At 54.9% G+C, this 8,832-nt stretch overlaps 1 protein-coding gene across 1 annotated transcript in view; it reads left to right on the forward strand.

Annotated features, from left to right (window-relative positions):
- The window catches only part of Lrp3 (LDL receptor related protein 3), a 12,447-nt gene extending 4,231 nt beyond the window's left edge, over positions 1-8,216 (forward strand). Inside the window, exons 3-7 of the mRNA XM_036182062.1 lie at positions 3,951-4,089; positions 5,342-5,556; positions 5,884-7,000; positions 7,210-7,342; positions 7,559-8,216. Coding sequence (XP_036037955.1) covers positions 3,951-4,089; positions 5,342-5,556; positions 5,884-7,000; positions 7,210-7,342; positions 7,559-8,146 — 2,192 coding nt within the window. The 3' untranslated portion in view covers positions 8,147-8,216. The remainder of the gene's footprint in view (positions 1-3,950; positions 4,090-5,341; positions 5,557-5,883; positions 7,001-7,209; positions 7,343-7,558) is intronic.
- The last annotated feature ends 616 nt before the right edge of the window (positions 8,217-8,832 follow it).

Raw genomic sequence — 8,832 nt, forward strand, 5'->3', positions numbered from 1 at the left:
CCAGCTCTGATCCCTCTGGCATTGCTGACCAGCTTCTCCCTGGCCTAGCCGACCCCTCCCAGTGTGGGCCTCATGAATGTGTTTCCAAATACTTTCTCTATGGTCCTACTGTCTCCTAGCCTTTTCTCAGCCTGCACCAGATACATTTTGGTGCCTCAGCCCATCCCTTGCTCCTCTTGTGTCAGGTCCTCCCTGGATCAAAAGACCTACCTCCTTAGTCCTGCATCCCCCTGCTTCCCGCTGTGGTGCTAGGGATGCCTCAATCGAGTTCACACTGTCTCCTACTAGTTAGGCATTTGCCTGGGGGTGAGAGAACCCTGCTGCCAGGTTATAACATGCAGGTTGTCCTGGTTACCAATAACGTCTGGAAATCAGATCTACAGGTCATGCTGCATCAGGCCCTGCCCCTGCCCTCTCAGAGGACTTGACAATTCTTCAGACCCACAACTAAGACACTGCCTATAAAACTGCCATTCATCACTTTCCTCTATAGTCACTGTGAGCTCAGACAACCTTCTGTAGGAGCAAAGGTTGGTCTCCACCTCAAGCTCAGAGGGACCTCCCTGACACCCCAACACCCCTAGGATCTCTCCTATACCAGTATCCCACGAACAGTCCTGTTTCTGCTCTGACCTTTCTATAGCCTGTCAAATCCTCACCTCCCACAAAACATTCCTGTAGACTCCTCTGCCCCACTGGTCTGTCCCATCACATGACTGTCTGCCTTGAGACTGTCACTTTTTTGATTGTTTTACAGACGTATATGATGCGTCCTCACATGGGGATACATATGGCCATGAAGGGTTAGGCCCAGGCCCTAGTGTGGTGCATTGAGGTGGAGATGAACCTGCTGTCTTGGAGAGCTGGGGTTCAGTGTGGTGACCAAGCTAGACACATCTCCGAGCTTACTGCCAAGTAGTCAAGAGCCCTTCATGGAGCTCCTAGAGTGGACCCATTCTCCCTCCCAAACAGTAGTTGTAGAGTCACGGCCTGGTACTCGTGACACCCTCCAGAGATAGGAACAGTTAACAGTGATGTCTGTGGGCTTATTGGACAGAGCGGTTGTGGAAAGGCTGAGTTGGGCTGGCACTAGTCCAGTCATCTGGACAGACAGGCCACCTAAACCCTGAACAAATGTGGGTGCACATGGACAAGTAAGTGTTCTGGCTGAGGCAGGAAGAGAGCAAGATGTTGATTTAGGACCTTGATGGAGTCTGTGTAGGAGGAGGACTCTCCCAATCTCACTGGGCTCTGCCCGCCAGGAACCACTCACCCTGCACCTCAACCCTACACCTCCTCAGGAAGGAGAAATCCTCCAGGTCATATGAGGTAGACACTGAGGTCTCCACAAGACTCTCCAGTTAGTGGCTTTATATGGTCCAGCCTGGGCACCTTGCAGGTTCTCTTGAGACCCTGTTCTGCTAGCTCTGGCTTCTGGGCTGGGAGTAGAGTGCACAGCTCCTGTTACCTTGCAAAACACCTGAGATTGGGGAGGCTACATCCTAGGGCCATGTGTGAGCATCAGGAGCAGAGGAGCTGGCATGCACCTCACTGAGCTGGTGCCCTTGATGCTGCAAAGAATGAATCTCTGAGGATGGCCACCCCACATTAGGGACAAAGGTGGCCTTTCCTTCCCTCCTTTTGTGTTTCCTTCCTGTTTCTTCTTTCTCCTCCTCCTCCTTCCCATTTTCCCTCCCTCCTCCCTCAATCCTTCTTTCTTCCTTTGGTCCTTCCTTCCTTCCTTCCTTCCTTCCTTCCTTCCTTCCTTCCTTCCTTCCTCTCTTTCTTTTCTTTCTTTCTTTTCTTCCTCAGGGTCTCATGTAGTCCATGCCAGCCTAGAACTCACTATGTAGCCCAGGCTGGCCTCAAACTCAGGCTCCTCCTGCCTCAGCCTCCTGTGTGCTGTGAGCCACCACACCTTGTTCAAAGATGGCGTTTCTGACTTAGCTCTTTGATGTTCTTGTGAGTAGACTGGATAATAGGATGCTCAGAAGGGACTAGACTGACCATCAGTAGTTCATGCCGGGCACCTGCTGGCACCTGGGTGTCAGGCCAGAGCGTCCATCCTGCCTTCCTTTGGGGACTTGTCATCAAACAATTTCTGGAACAATAGGGAAGTCACTATTGTGGCAGAGGCCGAGGAGGAGAAGAGCAGCAAAGGATAGGGGCTCCATCGGGGGTGATATGGTGAGGGCTTCCCTACGAAGGGCCCCCAAAGAGCTGATGCTGAGAAGGAGTGAGTGAGTGGGGAACAGCCCTCACTTCCATGGGAGGGATCTTGAGGATGAGGGAAGCAAAGATACAGGAGATATGAGGCAGTTCGGTAGACAGACAAACATGTCATCTCTCAGAGAGACTGGGATGCAGAGGGCTGATGTGTGGTCCTCCCACAGCTTCCTAGCCAGAGGCCACAACTGCAGAGAATGAATTTTCAGAAGCATCATGACAGGTGCCTGGAGTCTACTGAGGAAGTAAGCTTGGAGAAAGCCTTGCTCTTCCATCTGTAAAGTGGGCCTAGCCTTTGTAACAGGTTGGATTAGATAAACATTTGGAAGTCATAGTAGGGATGCAGCCGAGTATAAGGGTGCCTTGCCTGGCCCTGGGAGAGCCCATACAGCAGGGCAGGTGTGGTGCTGGCTAATGATGGCTTCATCCCTCATGTGGCATGTAGTTGACGCTTCATAAATGCTTGGGAACTTAGGTCCTGCAGTGAGAGGCTGAGCCCACCAAAGGACCAGGTGAATCCTGACTCTGCTACTAACTGGCTGTGTGCCCTGGAAACCATTTACCTTCTCTGAGGCTTATTTCTTTACTTGGTTAGGATATCTACCTCCAGTGTCTTTTCACATATATTTAGATAAAAATCTCAAATTTTAAATGAAAGAAGATTTATTTTTACTTATGTGTGTAATGTGGGGGAGGATGGGTTATATATATGTATGCAGAGGCTAGAGAGGGCATTGGATCCCCTGGAGCTGGAGTTACAGGTAGTTGTGAGTTGCCCACTGGGGTTGCTGGGAACCAAATGCTGGTCCTCTGCAAGAGCAGCAAGTGTTCTTAAACACTGAGCCACCTCTCCGGCCCCCAAACCCCAATTTTATACAAGGTGTACTGAGACCCAGACTACACTAGCAGCCAGGTCTGGACATCACTACCTCCCTTCACATCACCAGGGATTCTGTATGAATTCTGTGTGCTTTCAGCCCCAACTTGTGAAGTTTTGACAGGGATGACTTTCAGATTCAACATGCCTGTTAACTTTTGCTTGGTGCATAGTAGGTGTCCAGTAAAATGTATCAGATGACAAAGCCCCTCTTTTCCTGGCACTGTGGTTTTTTTTTTTTTAAAAAAAACATTTATTTATTTAATTTTATGTGCATATGTGTGTGCCTGAGCATATGTTTGTGCATCGCATGTGTGCAGGAGCCCATGGAGGTCAGAAGAGGGCCTTGGATCCCCTGGAACTGGAGTTACAGATGGTTGTGAGCAGCCATGTGGGTGCTGAGAATTGAACCCGGGTCCTCTGCAAGAGCAGAAAGTGCTCTTAACTGCTGATCCATCTTTTTAGCTCCCTTGGGGCTGTGTTCTACATGATTACACAGGGCACTCTAGTGAGATGGCCTGTGGAGGCCTCCATGCAAGACCCCCTACTAAGCTGAGGTTTTTGAGACCTCACATGGCATGTGCTGGATGCCAAGGGGAATTAAAAATGTCTTGCTCTTTGTCCTACTGAGATGGGGCACAGGGACTGGACACACAAGGTCAAGACTCCACTATACTACAGGACTGGGCTACTCAAGTCTAGAGGGTCCCTCCTTGAACTCCACCCACACGGCTTCATGAAGACTTGAACTGTGGACTGGCTGGGCTTAGGGAAGCTTGTATTCAAGCCACGAGCAGAGACACCCCACCAAACCTGCTTTCTACCCGTAGGCCTTCTCTCCCAACAGCTGCCTGCAGTGGGAAGTTGGAACAGCACACTGAACGGCGAGGGGTCATTTACAGCCCAGCCTGGCCCCTCAACTACCCGCCGGGTACCAACTGCAGCTGGTATATTCAGGGTGACCGTGGTGACATGATCACCATCAGGTAAGGGGAGCTTCTGTGGGACTGTACATGTGTGCAGGCCTAGCAGGTGTAGAGGGCACACACACGTGGGTGTGAACAGGTGTGATATGCAGAGAAGCCCAGGTCTTAGCAAGGATGACAAGTGTGTGTGTGTGTGTGTGTGTGTGTGTGTGTGTGTGTGTATGCGTGCATGTGTGTGTGTGACAGGTATGTATGTGTTTAGGTGTATAGACACATTTAGGAACAGGCAGCTGTGAGACCTGTGTGGCCATGTGTGAGCTGTAAGCTTGTGTGTGCATGTGAGCATATGATCACTTAATTGTCCACTTCCTTGGCTGGGTGCTCTGAGCTGGGTCACTTCCTGTACTGAAACTTTTCTTTTTAGTCCCCAAAAGTGAGCCTGAGGAGCTGGTGGGTGTAGTCTGGCTGCTTAAGGTGGCAAAGGTGTCTGTTTCTGTCCTGAGGAGTGACTTGAGGCCAGGCTGGCATGGAACTCAGGTCAGGGTTTCTGCAGGGACCTCAGGTGGTCCCTCCGTGAATGCAGCTGTAGATACAGGCAGAGGGTGACAGGGTACGGTGCTAGTGAGTGTCACTGAAGAGCTAGAAACCTAGACCTAGGGTGATCATGGGGACATTTGGCTAGGGAGTCTCTATGGGTTCTGTGTGTCACACTTGTAAATGCTAAAATCCAGAAGCCTGCCCAGGTCTAATTACTCCATAGATGTTATGGAATGGGATGGGTATGAGCAGAGGCTTTCTGGTTTCTGGGCTTGTTTCGCTCAGCCCTGGTGCCAGTGTTTCATCTGGGCAGCTTGCAGTCACCCAGCTGCAGTGTAGGGTAACCCCATGGGCAGAGCCCCACCTTCAGTGCACTATCCTGGGAGTTTGTGCTGTCCACTTGACTGAGGATGGGAGGGATCTGAGCCCTTGGTTACCACCCTTCAGGGGAACATGTCAGAGGACCGCTGACACCCCAGTTTTGAGCTGGGGGTGCTATGTGCGTGCTTGTGGGCCAGAGAGCTGGAAGGGAGCTGGACTGATGGATGCAGTCCATGGATGCTGTGATCCCTCTGGACCCTGGGGTGGAGGCAAAGTGGACCCTGAGGGGCTGAGAGCGCAGAGCCAGGCAATTTGGGAGATAGAAGGAGGGCCACTGGGTGAGACAGCTAGCTAGCTGCCTTTGCCGAGAGCTCCAGCTTGACTGCTACTGTTTCATCCTGGGCCGGGAGGCCCTTGTCCTCCTACCCATCCCTGGGGTCCCCTCTGCCCACAGTTTCCGGAACTTCGATGTGGAAGAATCTCACCAGTGCTCCCTGGACTGGCTCCTGCTGGGCCCAGCAGCTCCACCTCGCCAGGAGACCTTTCGCCTGTGCGGCTCGGCCATCCCACCCGCCTTCATCTCTGCACGAGACCACGTCTGGATCTTCTTCCATTCAGATGCCTCCAGCTCCGGCCAGGCCCAGGGCTTCCGCCTCTCCTATATCCGAGGTGATGCAGCAAGCTTTTCCTCTGGCCCCAGTTTTCTGCAAGGGCTCCCCTTACCTGCCTTACTAATCCTGGGGTAGGGGTGGGGCTGATGTCTGGGAGTGCTTCAGCATCTCTTCAGGTAATTGACCCCAGTTTGCTGGAAGTGAACCTGCCCTCAGCCTAAGCTCAGCTCTGATACTGAACCTAGCCTTCCATCCTTGAGTCTGTGCCCCGTAGGTGGCCCTGCTTCTTTGTACAGAGCCTGAGTTGGGGCTGAAGCCATTTGCTTGCTCCCAGGCTCAGGCCTGGTGCTGGAGGGAGGCTCATGGTGTCCCTCTTTGCCTCCAGGGAAGCTGGGCCAGGCCTCCTGCCAGACAGATGAGTTCCGCTGTGACAATGGCAAGTGTCTGCCTGGTCCTTGGCAGTGCAACTTGGTGGATGAGTGTGGAGATGGCTCGGATGAGGGTAACTGTTCAGCACCCGCCTCGGAGCCACCAGGCAGCCTGTGCCCCGGGGGAACCTTCCCATGCAGTGGAGCCCGCTCCACACGCTGCCTGCCGGTGGAGAGGCGCTGTGATGGCACACAGGACTGTGGTGATGGCTCTGATGAAGCTGGCTGCCCCGACCTAGCATGTGGCCGGAGGCTGGGCAGCTTCTATGGTTCCTTCGCCTCTCCAGACCTGTTTGGCGCTGCCCGAGGGCCTTCAGACCTTCACTGCACGTGGCTGGTGGACACACAGGACCCTCGGCGTGTGCTGCTACAGCTGGAGCTACGGCTGGGTTATGATGACTATGTCCAAGTGTACGAAGGCCTAGGCGAGCGTGGGGACCGTCTGCTGCAAACACTTTCCTACCGCAGCAACCACCGGCCTGTGAGCCTTGAGGCGGCACAGGGCCGCCTCACCGTGGCCTACCATGCTCGCGCCCGCAGTGCTGGCCACGGCTTCAATGCCACGTACCAGGTGAAAGGTTACTGTCTTCCGTGGGAGCAGCCATGTGGGGGCAGCAGTGAGGGAGACGATGGGAGCACCGGGGAGCAGGGCTGCTTCTCAGAGCCACAGCGCTGTGATGGCTGGTGGCACTGTGCAAGTGGCCGGGACGAACAGGGCTGCCCAGCATGCCCTCCGGACCAGTATCCCTGTGAGGGTGGCAGTGGCCTGTGCTATGCACCTGCCGATCGTTGCAACAACCAGAAAAGCTGCCCCGACGGTGCCGATGAGAAGAACTGTTTTTCCTGCCAGCCGGGCACCTTCCACTGTGGTACCAATCTGTGCATCTTTGAGACTTGGCGCTGTGATGGCCAGGAGGACTGCCAAGACGGCAGCGATGAGCATGGGTGCCTGGCCGCCGTGCCCCGCAAGGTCATCACCGCCGCCCTCATTGGCAGCCTGGTGTGTGGACTGCTGCTGGTCATCGCCCTAGGCTGTGCCTTCAAACTCTACTCCCTGCGCACGCAGGAGTACAGGTGGGCACCACGTGGTGGCCTGGAGCCCCAGTTCCTACGTTTCCCTGGAGAAAATCTCACTACATTCCACGCTATGGGTTTGGGTCGTCCCAGTACAGGAAGACTGTTCTTGTGTGTGCATGCAGGGGTCCAGATGCAAGGGTGGGGTCCCTAAATCCTGCCGTTATGGCAAGTGTCTATCATCCTTCCCTTCTGCCCGTTGCTTTCAGGGCCTTTGAGACCCAAATGACACGTTTAGAGGCAGAGTTTGTGCGGCGGGAGGCCCCCCCATCCTATGGCCAGCTCATCGCCCAGGGCCTCATCCCACCGGTAGAGGACTTTCCTGTCTACAGTGCATCCCAGGTGAGCCTCCATGAGTATAAGTGAGATCCTACAAGGCCCAGGTTGCTTTCCTGCTGGGTCTGAGAGCCCCCAAGACCAGGAGACCTAGGGGCCAGCCAGCTAAGGCTAGGGTGTTTGGAGTGGGGAAGGTGGAGGAAGCTCAGATTAGTCTCTGGTCTGGAAGGCGGTTGTTCCCAGATGACCTGGCCCCTACCTTAGCTACTGCCCCACCCCTAGGCTTCAGTGCTGCAGAACCTTCGCACAGCCATGCGACGACAGATGCGTCGGCATGCCTCCCGCAGGGGGCCATCCCGTCGCAGGCTCGGCCGCCTCTGGAACAGGCTCTTCCACCGCCCACGGGCACCTCGAGGCCAGATCCCACTGCTGACGGCTGCGCGTACCTCACAGACCGTGCTGGGTGATGGGCTCCTCCAGGCAGCACCAGGGACTGTCCCAGATCCCCCAGCACCCCATACAGACACAGGCAGCCCCAGGGAAGCTGGAGATGGGCCACCCAGTGGCCCTGGCCATGTACCAGAAGTGGGGCCTTCAGTGCCACCTCCATCCTTGAACCTGCGAGACCCAGAGTACAGGCCAGAGGACAAGGAGAGAAAGGCCTGTGAGGACCCTCCAGAAGACAGCCCAGCCCCTGTGGACACACCTCCAGAACCCTGCTTGGCCCAAGACCCCTACCCCCAGACTCCCACTGCCAGCAGCACCCACAATCCCCACTCACCAGAGTCATTGGGAGTCTGCAGGAGCCCCCCACCAACCTGCTCCCCAATATTGGAGGCTAGTGACGATGAAGCCCTGCTGGTCTGCTGACCCATTGGACATGCTGGTGACTGCCACAGCCCCGCTTTGTAACCAGGGAATACACGGTCATTTCTACGCTGCCTCTGCATTCTTTCTTACAGAGGCCCACCTAGCATCCCCGGTGGAAGGCCTGGGCACTCAGCCAGAGGGCTACCTCTGCAAGCCCATAGCCCTGATGGGCATTGCTGCCAGGGGCTTAGGGGTCCATTAGTTGGCCTGGGAAGGAGGGTGGGGTGATAAAACCACCTTTGAGGTTGGCAAGAGCACAGCCCCTGGGAGTCTCACATCAAATTGCTCCCTGCAACTCTAATCTGGGGATTCATTTCCAGAAAAGCAGGAGAGCCAGAGCCAGGCTTTCTGCAATGTTTTCTGTGGCTTCTCAGTTCATTCACCCAGCAGTGGCACCCGCTGCCCATCCCAGAACTCTGCCAGGAGCTGTAGTTGAGGCCCGAAAAGGTCATGGGGGGTGTTGGACCTCATTCATGGTGAGTGCGTTATTCACCCTTTTCCACAGGGCCCCTGGGGGAGATGGGCTAGTGGCTTCTGTCCCATCCTCGTGCCTATGGTGGCAGCATGGGCCTGGCTAGGCTGGGTCCCCTTGCCCACTGGCTGCTGGGTCAGTCCCTAAGCATAATGGTAAGGCTGAAAATATGAGAGGATGACCATGATAGAGGCCATTCTATGCTTTCTCAGGA

The sequence above is a fragment of the Onychomys torridus genome, chromosome 1, assembly GCF_903995425.1.
Source record: "Onychomys torridus chromosome 1, mOncTor1.1, whole genome shotgun sequence".
NCBI classification, from domain to species: Eukaryota; Metazoa; Chordata; class Mammalia; order Rodentia; family Cricetidae; genus Onychomys; species Onychomys torridus.